This window comes from Salmo salar, chromosome ssa09 (assembly GCF_905237065.1).
Source record: "Salmo salar chromosome ssa09, Ssal_v3.1, whole genome shotgun sequence".
In the NCBI taxonomy this organism is placed as follows: Eukaryota; Metazoa; Chordata; class Actinopteri; order Salmoniformes; family Salmonidae; genus Salmo; species Salmo salar.
The window spans coordinates 36722501-36739100 of record NC_059450.1 but is presented as its reverse complement, the minus strand read 5'-3'; the positions used below and the strand labels follow the sequence as shown (position 1 = coordinate 36739100).

General features: G+C 42.5%; 1 protein-coding gene across 1 annotated transcript in view; it reads left to right on the top strand.

Moving 5' to 3' along the window:
- Window positions 1–16600, top strand: part of fut8a (fucosyltransferase 8a (alpha (1,6) fucosyltransferase)) — a 191706-nt gene that overhangs the window by 131485 nt on the left and 43621 nt on the right. Inside the window, 1 exon segment of the mRNA XM_045723619.1 lies at window positions 12268–12850. Within this exon segment, the coding sequence (XP_045579575.1) occupies window positions 12648–12850 (203 nt within the window). The 5' untranslated portion in view covers window positions 12268–12647.

Below are 16600 nucleotides of genomic sequence, written 5' to 3'. Positions count from 1 at the left end.
AACCTCTCTCTTAGAAAACAACCTTAAAGCTTCAAAGACCAGATTGGCCTAGCAGGTGCAGCTCACTTAATGTGACATTATTGAATATAAAAATGGATGATGTGAGAAAATCACAAAAGCATCGCGTCCGCTTGGTAATTCTGCGTCCATCAACTTTAAATTACTCTGTAATTTGCATAACAACCTGTGTGTGTGTGTGTGTGTGTGTGTGTGTGTGTGTGTGTGTGTGTGTGTGTGTGTGTGTGTGTGTGTGTGTGTGTGTGTGTGTGTGTGTGTGTGTGTGTGTGTGTGTGTGTGTGTGGACCCACCTCCCCCCTCCCTGGGGACTAGAGCATTGGTTTTCTCCTATTCCCCCTTGCTGTAGGTGTGACCTTGTAGAGCAGGTGTAACCAAGAGACACACACATACTGACACACACTGACACACAAACACACACTGACACACATGCTCGTACCACCAATGGTCGCACACACCCACACATGCACACAGACACACACATGCACTCACACACACACATTATGGCCCAGAAACACGTTGCAGATGTACAGTGATAGCTGGGCGGAAGGGGGGGAGAATAATTAACCCAAGTTTTAAAAAGACTAGTAGTTTCTGTGGGAAGATATATAAAGTGATCTGTGCATTTGAACGAAAGCATAAATGTACCTATTTCACTTCAGGATGTAAAACAGAATCATCTCTGTTGCACATGCCACAGTTGTTTTAATTACCAAAAGTAATATTTTTTGAATGAGCAGCGCCCAGCCATCTCACGAGTGCATGTGTGACACAAGCACAGGGAAAACGCAACAAGCACATGGAAAACGCAACAAGCACATGGAAAATGCAACAAGCACAGGGAAAACGCAACAAGCACAGGGAAAACGCAATAAGCACATGGAAAACGCAACAAGCACAGGGAAAACGCAATAAGCACAGGGAAAACGCAATAAGCACAGGGAAAACGCAACAAGCACAGGGAAAACGCAATAAGCACAGGGAAAACGCAACAAGCACAGGGAAAACGCAATAAGCACATGGAAAACGCAACAAGCACAGGGAAAACGCAATAAGCACATGGAAAATGCAACAAGCACAGGGAAAACGCAACAAGCACAGGGAAAACGCAACAAGCACATGGAAAACGCGACAAGCACAGGGAAAACGCAACAAGCACAGGGAAAACGCAACAAGCACAGGGAAAACGCAATAAGCACATGGAAAACGCAACAAGCACAGGGAAAACGTAACAAGCACATGGAAAACGCAACAAGCACAGGGAAAACGCAATAAGCACATGGAAAACACAACAAGCACAGGGAAAACGCAATAAGCACATGGAAAATGCAACAAGCACAGGGAAAACGCGACAAGCACAGGGAAAACGCAACAAGCACAGGGAAAACGCAACAAGCACAGGGAAAACGCAACAAGCACAGATGCGACAAGTGAAAACAAATGATCTAACGGGATACTTAGCTGGCATAATGTCACAAGCATGATAAGCTCGCCAGTAACTTTAGTTAGACTTGATTGGCATGCGAGCTAGCAAGCTAGTTACCGGTATGCTAGATTGGTGGTTGCTAGTGTCTTCTAGCTAGCATCTAATGGTAGGAGAAACAAAAAACAGTGTTGTGAATTGGGTACAGAGCCATGTTTTTTTTGTCCAACCAGATCCAGGAGAAGGTTCTAGCTAGTACAGTGAGGGAAAAAAGTATTTGATCCCCTGCTGATTTTGTACGTTTGCCCACTGACAAAGAAATGATCAGTCTATAATTTTAATGGTACGTTTATTTGAACAGTGAGAGACAGAATAACAACAAAAATATTGAGAAAAACGCATGTCAAAAATGTTATAAATTGATTTGCATTTTAATGAGGGAAATAAGTATTTGACCCCCTCTCAATCAGAAAGATTTCTGGCTCCCAGGTGTCTTTTATACAGGTAACGAGCTGAGATTAGGAGCACACTCTTAAAGGGTGTGCTCCTAACCGCAGCTTGTTACCTGTATAAAAGACACCTGTCCACAGAAGCAATCAATCAATCAATCAGATTCCAAACTCTCCACCATGGCCAAGATCAAAGAGCTCTCCAAGGATGTCAGGGACAAGATTGTAGACCTACACAAGGCTGGAATGGGCTACAAGACCATCGCCAAGCAGCTTGGTGAGAAGGTGACAACATTTGGTGCGATTATTGGCAAATGGAAGAAACACAAAAGAACTGTCAATATCCCTCGGCCTGGGGCTCCATGCAAGATCTCACCTCGTGGAGTTGCAATGAGCATGAGAACGGTGAGGAATCAGCCCAGAACTACACGGGAGGATCTTGTCAATGATCTCAAGGCAGCTGGGACCATAGTCACCAAGAAAACTTCACACTACGCCGTGAAGGACTGAAATCCTGCAGCGCCCACAAGGTCCCCCTGCACAAGAATACATATACATGCCCGTCTGATGTTTGCCAATGGACATCTGAACGATTCAGAGGACAACTGGGTGAAATTGTTGTGGTCAGATGAGACCAAAATGGAGCTCTTTGGCATCAACTCAACTCGCCGTGTTTGGAGGAGGAGGAATGCTGCCTATGACCCCAAGAACACCATCTCCACCGTCAAACATGGAGGTGGAAACATTATGCTTTGGGGGTGTTTTTCTGCTAAGGGGACAGGACAACTTCACCGCATCATTTGACGGGGCCATGTACTGTCAAATCTTGGGTGAGAACCTCCTTCCCTCAGCCAGGGCATTGAAAATGGGTCGTGGATGGGTATTCCAGCATGACAGTGACCCAAAACACACGGCCAAGGCAACAAAGGAGTGGCTCAAGAAGAAGCACATTAAGGTCCTGGAGTGGCCTAGCCAGTCTCCAGACCTTAATCCCATAGAAAATCTGTGGAGGGAGCTGAAGGTTCGAGTTGCCAAACGTCAGCCTCGAAACTTTAATGACTTGGAGAAGATCTGCAAAGAGGAGTGGGACAAAATCCCTCCTGAGATTTGTGCAAACTTGGTGGCCAACTACAAGAAACGTCTGACCTCTGTGATTAAAATGCAAATCATTTTAGACATGCGTTTTTCTGGATTTTTTTGTTGTTATTCTGTCTCTCACTGTTCATATAAACCTACCATTAAAATTATAGACTGATCATTTCTTTGTAAGTGGGCAAACGTACAAAATCAACAGGGGATCAAATACTTTTTTCCCCCACTGTATATATATCTGTCCTTTGACTGTTGATGGATGTGGATGTCCGGTTCAGGTCCCAGGCTCCCAATGACTGGTATGATTATTTATTTACAAGTTCATTGCAATTTACTCTTTAGCTCCTTTTGTTCAGTACCTGATAGAGCAGACTAGCGATGCGCGGGCGGGTTTAGGGTCATGAAATATTGTGTGGCGGGCAGGTTGAATAAAGTGCGTAGCCACAGCCTAAGCTTTAGGGCTAAACTGTAGCGCACCAAATTCACACCGATTCCCAAATGCTTTTAGGAACTTGGGCAGAAAAAGTTAACATCTATCCACTGAGACAAAAAGGACAATGTCAGAGTTTAATTCAATAAGAGAAAATCTACAAAATGTAGAGTTGAAGATATATAGAATGGAGGGCCAGAACAGTAGTCTAATGTTTGGGAAAGATTTGGTGAAGTGGTAAAAGAGGATGATAGCAGTGCGGTCTATGTTTTCTGTGATGATTGTTAGGCGCTATACAAATTCAACAGTCTCAAGACGTGAACTTCAAAATGCACATCAAGGGAACTGTACTGTTCAGATGGGTTAAATGGAATAGTAGCCTAACTGAAATCTGGAAACTGACTGTAGGTCTATAGCCTCTCACATAGCCTAATATAATTTTAACTCCTGAAGATTTAAGCATTTCTTGCAGTAAAATAATACACCAAATGCACATTTTGACTCTGGAACAGGAGTGGAGAAATAGTACTTATTTCTTTCACCATCTTGCGAGAATGAATGGGTGGTTAGGGGCCGTCTGTAAAGGTGGCAGTGCTGTCATAAAAGCTGATAGTATTTCAACCACAAAATATGCATCTAAGTCGAACTTTTATCAAAAACATCAAAAACATGTAGGGTCGTTTTAACACCTTTTTAATTTCCTTAAAATTGGTCAAACTGATGTCACTTGGACATTTTGCACGGAAAATCTTTCCCATTTTTTTTTTATAGCATTTTCTCCCCAGTCCCTAAACGTCTTTGTTGAGGAAGAGAAACATAGATGAAAAAGGAAAGAGAAAACCAGTAATGACAGAAGAGAAGCTGCACCACTCGTTCATCTCAAAGTCCAGGACAGTCCATTTACTTTCTACTGTGAAAATCATGTGATGAAATCCTGCAATCTCATTGCTGGGCGGCAGGCCGAACGCCTGGAGCTGCTGATGGAAGAGCAGTACTGTAACAGCTTGTTTTAAAACAGTAAAAGATACACAATTTAACCACACATTTATGGAAATGTTTTATATAATCCTTTAATTATATAATAGCTATTTTGTTGAAAAATAAAAATTAAATACTTTTGACTAGTCACAAGTGGGGCACCGCCCCTAACGCCATAATGGACGGGCCGCTACTTCTGTGAAGCCTGTCCTTAGCAGTGCAGGCACAGCAGCTCTGCTCTGGTATGCAGGCTCCTGTTTCAGTGCTGCTCAAATCAAATCAAATTTTATCGGTAACAAACACACGTGTTTAGCAGATGTTATTGCGGGTGTAGCGAAATGCTTGTGGTGTAGCAGAATGCTTGTATACTTCATTGGCTTTGCTGCCTATGATGTTAATAGAGCCTTACCTCTGTCTCCTATGATGTCAGTAGAGCCTTACCTCTGTCTCCTATGATGTCAGTAGAGCCTTACCTCTGTCTCCTATGATGTCAGTAGAGCCTTACCTCTGTCTCCTATGATGTCAGTAGAGCCTTACCTCTGTCTCCTATGATGTCAGTAGAGCCTCACCTCTGTCTCCTATGATGTCAGTAGAGCCTCACCTCTGTCTCCTATGATGTTAGTAGAGCCTTACCTCTGTCTCCTATGATGTTAGTAGAGCCTTACCTCTGTCTCCTATGATGTTAGTAGAGCCTTACCTGCTGAGGCTGCTGAGGGGAGGATGGCTCATAATAATGTCTGGAATGGAGTCAATGGAGTGGTATCAACCACATGGTTGATGTGTTTGATGCCATTCCTCCCCTCAGCAGCCTCCACTGGACTAGAGCAACCCCGATCACTCTGTATCAGCCCCAGCCAACCTCAGCCCTAGACACACACACACACACACACACACACACACACACACACACACACACACACACACACACACACACACACACACACACACACACACACACGGCAACAATCTGCTGGGCTGGCTTGGCTAACTTACAGTACTGCGGTGGAAGGCACTATTGATGACTTCTCGGTTTCCCTCTCGTCCTGGTTTAGTGGTTTAGAGTTAAGCCCTGGTGGTGTAGCGCTGCACTAGTTCACTAAGAGAAGAGAATACTCTGTGTGTGTGTGTGTGTGTCTGTCTGTGTGTTACTGCCTGCCTGGCTGGGTGGGTTCCCTGCCCTTACAGTTTTTTACAATCACTTTGGCACTAATTTCGGAACCTTGATGTCATTTTTCAAAACTCTAGACACAAAACTCAACCAATGATCAAAATGATAATTTTTCTAAACTCTAGCACTTTTACCAATTGCTTGGATACAATACACATAAAGCTAAGATCATTTGTTCATTGAACTAAAATCACCTGTTCAAAATGACACAACTTAACATCAAAGTATTACCATTTCAAAATGCAATTCACACATTACATCTGAGATGACTGTCTATTCATTTCATTACAATGATCTAACTATCAACTGATACAACTGATCAAAATGATAAGTAACTGGTGCATTACTATTAATGCATAGTTTTATGGAAACTGACGAACAATATTCCATGTTTAGATCATGAAAGTTTCAGGATAACGAGATCCATTGACACCAATTACCGTGGAACATGAACCAATTTGACTACATTATCTATGGCTGTAATATTTCATCATCATTCTTTATCAGACACTGTTTCTAGGGTCTCATGTACCACTTTTCCAGACCATGTTTTCAGATTTAACATTACAGTTCACTTTATTAGGTACACCTATCTAGTACTGGGTAGGACCCCCTTTTGCCTCCACAACAACCTGAATTATTCACGGTGTTGTACGTTAAGAGATGCTCTTCTGCACACGACTGTTTTAAACAGCTGTTATTTGAGCATTTGTGGCCTTTCTGTTAGCTTGAATGAGTCTGGACATTCTCCTCTGACCTCTCTCATTAACAAGGTGTTTTGGCCCGCAGAACTGCTGCTCACTGAATGTGTTTTGTTTATCGCACCATTCTCTGTAAACTCTAGAGACTGTAGTGCGTAAAAATCCCAGAAAGGCAGCTGTGTCTGAGATGCTGGAATCACCATGTGTGGCATCAACAATCATACCACGGTCAAAATTGCTTAGATTACGTATCTTGCCCGTTCTAATGTTAGGTCGAACAACAACTAAAGCTCTCTACTCTATATACTCTATATATTGAGTTGCAGGCAGCCACATGATTCGCTGTTCGAATGTAACCTTCCTTAATGGACTAAATCAGGTCTGTAGAGCTGATGGCATGACCTAAGTCATTGTGTGGGATAATGTCATGTTCCACCATGCTCAAATGGTGCAAGCATGGTTTCAGGCCCATCCACAATTTACCACCCTGTACTTACCCCCATACTCTCCTTTCCTAAAACCCGATTGAGGAATTTTTCTCCAAATGGAGGTGGAAGGTATATGATAGGCGCCCTCACGAACAAGCCACCCTTCTCCAGGCCATGGATGACGCATGCAATGACATCACGGCAGACCAGTGTCAGGCCTGGATTCGCCATGCCCGAAGATTCTTCCCAAGATGTTTGGCTAATGAAAACATTCATTGTGATGTGGATGAGAACCTATGGCCAAATCCACAAGACAGGGTTGAGGGAAATATAGAAGTACAGTAATCAATCCTTTGTTTTGCTTTTTACAGTAAGCCAGGTGAGGAACACTGCAGTTTATGTTTTACTGTAGTTTTTTTCTTTTTTTGGAGCTAATTATTTTTGCTTTGATTCAAAGAAACCTATGAGTAATTTTATTGGATTTCATCAATAAATTTCAGATTTTGTTCAATGATTCCACTGTGTCTGTAGTATTCTCTTTACTTGTCCTTTTACAGAGATGGATTTACGTGTAGTACCATAATGAAACATGTATCACATATTTTGTACTACAGTAGTTAATGATTGTACGAACAACTACACAATTAAACTATTGGTATCTTGTGTGTGGGTGATCTAAATGAATGTTCTTATGGTATTTCATGATAAATTTGTTATTTGAACCAATGATTCTGCAAGTGCAAGGTTTGTTTAAAGATATGAATGCACAATGCAATGTTTTGAACATTGGACAGCCTGTGTTACAAGTGTTGACCGTTTTGAGTTTTGTGTCTAGAGTTTTGAAAAATGACCACAAGGTTCTGAAATTAGTGCCGAAGGGATTGTAAAAAACTGTAATAAGAACACAGCACTGGCATCCTCCATTATCATGAATAACACAACATCCCTTTGGATTCTCAAATGTCACTTCTCTGTAGGAAATGGCAGTGCTCAACCAACCTTGAACTGCAGCCAAAATGCAAGATTCCCCCCAGAGCAAATGTCATTTTTCGACCGAGAAATAAACATTCATATCAGGGATAGGGAGATGTGTGGTGGGGGAGGGGTATAGGTCAAGTGTTTTACTGAGGATATCTTACGTGGGGTGTGCTACCTGGAGAATAGATGAATAAACAGAACAGAGCTCATGGCTGGGCCCTGGGTGGGCGTGGACCGTGGCGGTTACATCATTGTTATAGAATCCCCATGAGAGACAGAGGTTCCATCACTGCTGTTATAGAGAGACATACTTATACTCCTCTGCCTTAGAATCACATAGGACAAGGTAGCCTTGTTTCTTACTATGCAGCATTGCATCATTATCTAACCTATACTGTGTATCATATTTTCAAAGAGAGAGAGAAAGAGAAATGGGAGAGAGAGGGAGAGAGAAAAAGAGAGAGAGAGAGAACAAAAGGGCTGCTCAGTAAAGCTAACTTTGATTAGGGTGCCAAAATATGTCTTCCTTCCTACTCTCTCTCCTTCTGCTGAATATTGATAAAGGCTAATATTTATAAAAGATGCAGTTCTTGTTTCCTGGTTACTGCTCTTCTCTTTGAGTGTGACGAGGCTAAACTGGGGCTCAGTGCTGTACTCAGCTCAATTATTCATTGGCTGAGAGAGACAGAACAAACAGAATTAGATTCCACCATTGACTGAGAGATGCAGAGCAAACTGAATCAGAAGCACCCATTGGCTGAGAGGTAGACACAACGATTATCAGACTCTGCCATTGGCTGAGAGAGAAAGACCTTAAGTCACATCATCAAATTATCATTAAAGTGTAGCGTTTAATTTGATCACCTTGTTGCTCAGCATCCACCTGTCCAGCGCTTGTAGCTCCAAGCCATCCATAGGATATAGTTTATATTACAACATACAGTTGAAGTGGGAAGTTTACATACACTTAGGTTGGAGTCATCAAAACTCGTTTTTCAACCACTCCACACATTTCTTGTTAACAAACTATAGTTTTGGCAAGTCAGTTAGGACATCCACTTTGTGCATGACACAAGTAATTTTTCCAACAATTGTTTACAGACAGATTATTTGAGTCAATTGGAGGTGTACCTGTGGATGTATTTCAAGGCCTACCTTCAAACGCTGTGCCTCTTTGCTTGACATCATGGGAAAATCAAAAGTAATCAGCCAAGACCTCAGAAAAAAAAGAAGAAGCCACTGTTTCAAAACAGCCAGACTACGGTTTGCAACTCCACATGGGGACAAAGATTGTACTTTTTGGAGAAATGTCCTCTGGTCTGATGAAACAAAAATATAACTTTTGACCATAATGACCATAGTTATGTTTGGAGGAAAAATAGGGAGGCTTGCAAGCCGAAGAACACCTTCCCAACCCTGAAGCACGGGGGTGGCGGCATCATGTTGTGGGGGTGCTCTGCTGCAGGAGGGACTGGTGCACTTCACAAAATTGATGGCATCATGAGGATGAAAAATTATGTAGATATATTGAAGCAACATCTCAAGACATCAGTCAGGAAGTTAAAGCTTGGTCGCAAATGGGTCTTCCAAATGGACAATGACCCCAAGCATACTTCCAAAGGACAACAAATTCAAGGTATTGGAGTGGCCATCACAAAGCCCTGACCTCAATCTCATAGATTTGTGGCCAGAATTTAAAAAGCGTGTGCGATCAAGGAGGCTTACAAACCTGACTGCGTTACACCAGCTCTGTCAGGAGGAATTGGCCAAAATTCACCCAACTTATTGTGGGAAGCTTGTGGAAGGCTACCCGAAATGTTTGACTCAAGTAAAACAATTTAAAGCCAATGCTACCAAATACTAATTGAGTTTATGTAAACTTCTGACCCACTGGGAATGTGATGAAAGAAATAAAAGCTGAAAGAAATCATTCTCTCTGCTATTATTCTGACATTTCACATTCTTAAAATAAAGTGGTGATCCTAACTGACCTTAGACAGGGAATTTTTACCAGGATTAAATGTCAGGAATTGTGAAAAACTGAGTTTAAATGTATTTGGCTAAGGTGTATGTAAACTTCCGACTTCAACTGTAGATACTCTGAGAAGATTAATCCAATCTGTCCCAGATACAGACAGACAGTAGTGTAATATGGACTGTACTGACTAGCGTCTTGTCCATAGGGTGTACATGTACTTGTACATCAAGCTACCTCACACTACAGAAATAGCAGATATGCTCCTGCACTATAGCCATATTTACTGTACAGACTGTACGTACGGTACAGGGAAGTGTTCGTAACAGAGGCTGGTGAGGTAATAAAGGTGTAGGATGTTAATTTGAGCCGTTCTGAAATTCAAAGTGGAAGTTACAAACTTCAGAAGCCTTTTTAAACCTCAGATACACTAGGGGAGCGAGGGAGAGGGGGAGAGAGCGAGAGAGGTGAAATCTGTCTGCTAAACTCACTGCCAGACAAATGTGATAGACAGACAGACAGACAGACAGACAGACAGACAGACAGACAGACAGACAGACAGACAGACAGACAGACAGACAGACAGACAGACAGACAGACAGACAGACAGACAGACAGACAGACAGACAGACAGACAGACAGACAGACAGACAGACAGACAGACAGACAGTGAGGTTAGCATTAGCTGCTGGGCTCACTACACTCACTACCAGACAGAGAGAGGGAGAACAAACTGCAATCAGACAATCAGAAGGACAGAGGTGAATGCTGGCTGCTAGCCTCACCAGGCTCCCTCACTAGGCAGCAGCCCTCTCTGTCTGACAGGCAGGCATTCTGACAGCACCAAGCAGGCAGCAGAAGGTCAGTCTATTGATTCATTCATTGAGTCTACCCTTTGATTGCCTCAGCCAAAAGCACTATCATACCCCCCAAAACCTTCCCTGTTATTGTAATGGTGAGAGGTTAGCATGTCTTGGGGGTATGATATAAAATGCTAACCTACCCTGTTATTGTAATGCTGAGAGGTTAGCTTGTCTTGGGGGTATGATGTTTGTGCGTCTGTAACTTTCTCACTCATCATTATTCACGATTCATTCAGGATGATCTGTAATCATGGTAGCATCCACATTAATGCAGAAGTGTTTAGAAACATTATTTACAATAAAAGTGACTCCAAAATGACACAATTCATTATTTACCATTAATTTCTATTGGGCACAAAATCATCTGAAACACAACCAAAACAAAGAGCAAATGCATCCAACACATTTGTAAACATCGCAAGCTTGATGTAGTCATTGTGTGCAATGAATATGGGAACAAATACTAAACTTTTCACTACTTTAATAGACATATAAGTGAAATTGTCTAAATACTTTTGCTCCCCTAAGATGTCTGAGCGGTTCACCAGATATGGATGAAAATAACCTCAAATTAAAGTCATTATTTGATCTCAAATCTATACAAACGTTTGGAGTATAGAGTCAAAAGAAGAGAGTGCTCTAGCAGCCGTGAAAAATCAGAATAAAAAATGATATAATAAAAAAATATATATAAAACAAAGTGCACTGGGCCTTTACTAGTCAGTCCTGTATTAGTCCTGTATTAGAGGACCGATATAGCCTTCTGTACAGCGTGCCCCAACAAAATGTTCACTTTCACTTTCTAGGTTGAAGTAACTTAGATGAATTGAACTCAACATGAAATTTTGATTGGACTTGATGAAATATGTTAAGGTAGCAGGGTAAGACAGGGTAACGTTTTAAAGTTGACTCAACCAATATTTGACATTGTATATACTCAACACAGAAATCTGTATTTAGTCTGTAATTAAGAAAGAATCATCAGCCGTATCCATAATAAATCCTTTGTCCTCAAAGAAAGGGAGGAGGAGGATGCCTCTCCACTGACAGCCACACACACTCCTCCACATTTAACCCAGTTGTATTATGAGATAAGGGAACTACTGCAAGCTGCATTTATTATATTTTCACTATTCTCTCTCACAGGCTGTTAGCCGTTGGTTGTGCTCTGATCACTTGTGGGTTTTTGTTGCGGTCAGTGGAAATGTGTTCTGTTGAGAGGTGGTGGGTTTGTGTTGTGTTCTGTTGAGAGGTGGTGGGTTTATGTAGTGTTCAGTTGAGAGGTGGTGGGTTTGTGTTGTGTTCTGTTGAGAGGTGGTGGGTTTGTGTTGTGTTCTGTTGAGAGGTGGTGGGTTTATGTTGTGTTCTGTTGAGAGGTGGTGGGTTTGTGTTGTGTTTTGTTGAGAGGTGGTGGGTTTGCGTTGTGTTCTGTTGAGAGGTGGTGGGTTTGTGTTGTGTTCTGTTCTGTTGAGAGGTGGTGGGTTTATGTAGTGTTCAGTTGAGAGGTGGTGGGTTTGTGTTGTGTTCTGTTGAGAGGTGGTGGGTTTGTGTTGTGTTCTGTTGAGAGGTGGTGGGTTTATGTAGTGTTCAGTGGATTAGTGGGCTTCTCTGTTAACTGCTGAGGGGCTCCTGACTCCTGGTTTATCTGGTGAGAGGAGGAGAGGACAGGAAGGGAAGGTTGGGAGGAAGAAGATAAGGGCAGTGGTTTCACACTGGTTTTGTCAGTGACTCTCCCTAACCCGACGGCTTTGTTTTCCCTTTGAGCAGAAGACCAGAGAGACTGAGCCATCTGCCAGTCAGTCAGAGGACTGCACAGACACAGAGGGTGACACCAGTGAGCTGGCCAGACTACCAGAGCCCGGCTCAGCACAAGCCCAATCCAGCCTCGCCCAGAGAGGGCCCACCCAGGAAGGCAGGCCACAACAATGGACCTCAACCCATCCTAACCCCCTGCAGGAACCATAGCCATGCATTAACTATCCCCACCAACCAAACCCCAACTGGACCACGCTCACCTCCTCCGTTCTCCCTCTACCCTACGCCCTCCATCTCCATTCACACCATGCTTCAGAGCCTATTGTGACGGGAGTGCTGCTCACCCCCCCATCCCTCACCCCTCCACCCCAGAGACCCCAGAGGGGTGAAAGATGCGGCCATGGGCAGGTTCGTGGCGCTGGATTATGCTGGTGCTCCTTGCGTGGGGTACACTGCTGTTCTACATCGGAGGACACCTGGTTAGGGACAGCGAGCATCCGGAGAGATCCAGCAGAGACCTGTCCAAGATCCTGGCCAAGCTGGAGAGACTGAAACAGCAGAATGAGGACCTGAGACACATGGCTGAGACACTCAGGTGAGACGCATGGCCGTGATTAACTGACAGACTGAGTGTGGCTTTCTGTCCATTTCTGTCTTTCTCGCTCTGTGTCTCTCTTTCTCTTGTGTCTCTCTCTTTCTCTCTGTGTCTCTCTCTTTCTCTCTCTCTTTCTCTCTCTTTCTCTCTGGGTCTCTCTTTCTCATTGTTTCTCTGTGTCTCTCTGTGTCTCTCTTTCTCTCTGTGTCTGTCTGTGTCTCTCTGTGTCTCTGTTTCTCTCTGTGTCTGTCTGTGTCTCTCTGTGTCTCTGTTTTTCTCTGTGTCTGTCTGTGTCTCTCTGTGTCTCTGTGTCTCTCTGTGTCTCTCTTTCTCTCTGTGTCTGTCTGTGTCTCTCTGTGTCTCTCTTTCTCTCTGTGTCTGTCTGTGTCTCTCTTTCTCTCTGTGTCTGTCTGTGTCTCTCTGTGTCTCTGTTTTTCTCTCACTCTCTCTCTCTGTTTCTCTCTGTGTCTGTCTGTGTCTCTCTGTGTCTCTGTTTTTCTCTGTGTCTGTCTGTGTCTCTCTGTGTCTCTGTGTCTCTCTGTGTCTCTCTTTCTCTCTGTGTCTGTCTGTGTCTCTCTGTGTCTCTCTTTCTCTCTGTGTCTGTCTGTGTCTCTCTTTCTCTCTGTGTCTGTCTGTGTCTCTCTGTGTCTCTGTTTTTCTCTACTGTATCTTTTTTTTCACTCACTCTCTCTCTCTCTCTCTTTCTCTCTCATTCCTCTCACCTCTCTCACTCCGTTTCTTCTTTTCTTTCTCTGTCTGCTATGTCACAACTCTCTTTGTTCACCGTAATATTGTATTTAAGTCTGTTGCTTAAAAGACTGGATTATAATGTATACTTTTCAAATTGAAAGTCAGATATTACACACCATTACTTTGCTATAGTGTTCACTCTCTGACCCAATAATCTCAGGCTGTGTAGATAATCTGTAATAATCTTACATTACTGAATTTCCTGGTTAAATAAAGTAGTCTTCCGAGTATCAAGAGTATTTTCTCTGTATCATTATGAATCAGTACTTCACTGACCCATTGTTCCAAGCGTTGATTATCTGTAATCTTACTTTACTGTAGATTCTGGTTAGATTCTGGTTAGATGTACTTCGTGGTTAGAAATGTACATTTTACATTACTGTAGTTTGATTTCTGGTTAGATGAAGTAGTCTTACATACTGTAGTACGCTTCTTCTCGTTTCAGAAATCTCTATCACAGGCTAGCTGTTGGTTGTTCTTTGGTCAGTGGTGGAGTTTTGTTTTTGTGGTGGATGTATTTTTTTTCAGCGTATTTGTATAGTATTATTTTCAGAGGTGGGTGTCACGCCCTGACCTAAGAGAGCCTTTTTTTATGTCTCTATTTAGGTTTGGTCAGGGTGTGATTTGGGTGGGCATTCTATGTCCTTTTTTCTATGCTTTGTATTTCTTTGTTTTGGCCTGGTATGGCTCTCAATCAGGGACAGCTGTACATCGTTTTCGCTGATTGGGAGTCATACTTAGGCAGCCTGTTTTCCTTTGGGGTTTGTGGGTAGTTATTTTCTGTTTTGTGAGTATACCTGACAGAACTGTTTGGCTGTCGTTTGTTTTTTAACGTTGTTTAAGTGTTCTCTTATAATAATAAAGAAGATGAGCATGATAGACGTTGCGCCTTGGTCTACTCCTTCAGACGGCCGTTACAGTGGGTTAAAATATATATACAGTACCAGTCAAAAGTTTAGACACACCTACTCATTCAAGGGTTTTTCTTTATTTTTACTATTTTCTACATTGTTGAATAATAGTGAAGACATCAAAACTATGAAATGACACATATGGAAACATGTAGTAACCAAAAAAAGTGTTAAACAAATCAAAATATATTTTATATTTGAGATTCTTCCTTGATGACAGCTTTGCACACTCTTGGCATTCTCTCAACCAGCTTCACCTGGAATGCTTTTCCAACAGTCTTGAAGGAGTTCCCACATTTGCTGAGCACTTGTTGGCTGCTTTTCCTTCACGCTGCAGTCCAACTCATCCTAAACCATTTCAAGTGGGTTGAGGTCGGGTGATTGTGGAGGCCAAGTCATCTGATGCAGCACTCCATCACTCTCCTTGGTCAAATAGCCCTTACACAACACGAAGGTGTGTTTTGGGTCATTGTACAGTTGAAAAACAAATGATAGTCCCACTAAGCCCAAACCAGATGGGATGGTGTATCGCTGCAGAATGCTGTGGTAGCCATGCTGGTTAAGTGTGCCTTGAATTCTAAATAAATCACAGACAGTGTCACCAGCAAGCACCCCCACACAATAACACCTCCTCCTCCATGCTTTATGGTGGGAAATACACATGCGGAGATCATCCGTTCACACACACCGCGTCCCACAAAGACACGGCGGTTGGAACCAGAAATCTCCAATTTGCACTTCAGACCAAAGGACAGATTTCCACCGGTCTAATGTCCATTGCTCGTGTTTCTTTGCCCAAGCAAGTCTCTTCTTATTATTGGTGTCCTTTAGTAGTGGTTTCTTTGCAGCAATTCGACCATGAAGACCTGATTCACACAGTCTCCTCTGAACAGTTGACGTTGAGATGTGTCTGTTACTTGAACTCTTTGAAGCATTTATTTGGACTGCAATTTCTGAGGCATGTAACTCTAATGAACTTATCCTCTGCAGCAGAGGTAACTCCGGGTCTTCCTTTCCTGTGGCAGTTCTCATGAGAGCCAGTTTCATCATAGCGCTTGATGTTTTTTGCGACTGCACATTAAGAAACTTTCAGAGTTCTAGACATTTTCCACATTGACTGACCTTCATGTCTTAGAGTAATGATGGACTGTTGTTTCTCTTTGCTTATTTGAGCTGTTCTTGCCATAATATGGACTTGGTCTTTTACCAAATAGGGCTATCTTCTGTATACCATCCCTACCTTGTCATAACACAACTGATTGTCTCAAACGCATTAAGAAGGAAAGAAATTCCACAAATGAACTGTTAACAAGGCACACCTCTTAATTGAAATGCATTCCAGGTGACTACCTCATGAAAATGGTTGAGAGAATGCCAAGAGTGTGCAAAGCTGTCATCAAGGCAAAGTGTGGCTACTTTGAAGAATCTCAAACATAAAATATATTTTGATTTGTTTAACACTTTTTTGATTACGACATGATTCCGTGTTTCTTCATAGTTTTGACATCTTCACTATTATTCTACAATGTAGAAAATAGCAAAAATAAAGAAAACCCCTAGAATGAGTAGGTGTGTCCAAACTTTTGACTGGTACTGTACATCAGAGTATATAATTTCATTGCTGTCTACAAACCGTAACTAAAGCCACTAAAGCAACACTAAAGCCACACTAGAAGCCACACTAAAGCCACACTAGAACATTACATGCCAGTGGTTGGTTGTCATGGTGCTCATGTCCTAGTGTGAGATGGCATGTTGTGATGGACAGGGTGCCAACATGGACTGATGGGCTGTGTCTAAAGACCAGGAGAAAAGTTGTTCTGTTATTGCACATGGCATATCAATTTATTCCAGCCTGAAACGCCTGTCAGTTGTTCACTGATACGGTCCGTTTTAACGATTCAAAAGGTTGTTCAAATTTAAGAAAATGATGTGAAGACAGAAGTGGTTTTTACAGCGAAGCCTGAGGTGTGAGCGGATTTTAGACACATTCACACATTTATGCTCAAGCTCACACTTACACTGGCATGCTCACACACAGACATGCGCACATTACACAAACGCACACACCCTCTCTTTGTCTCGCTTT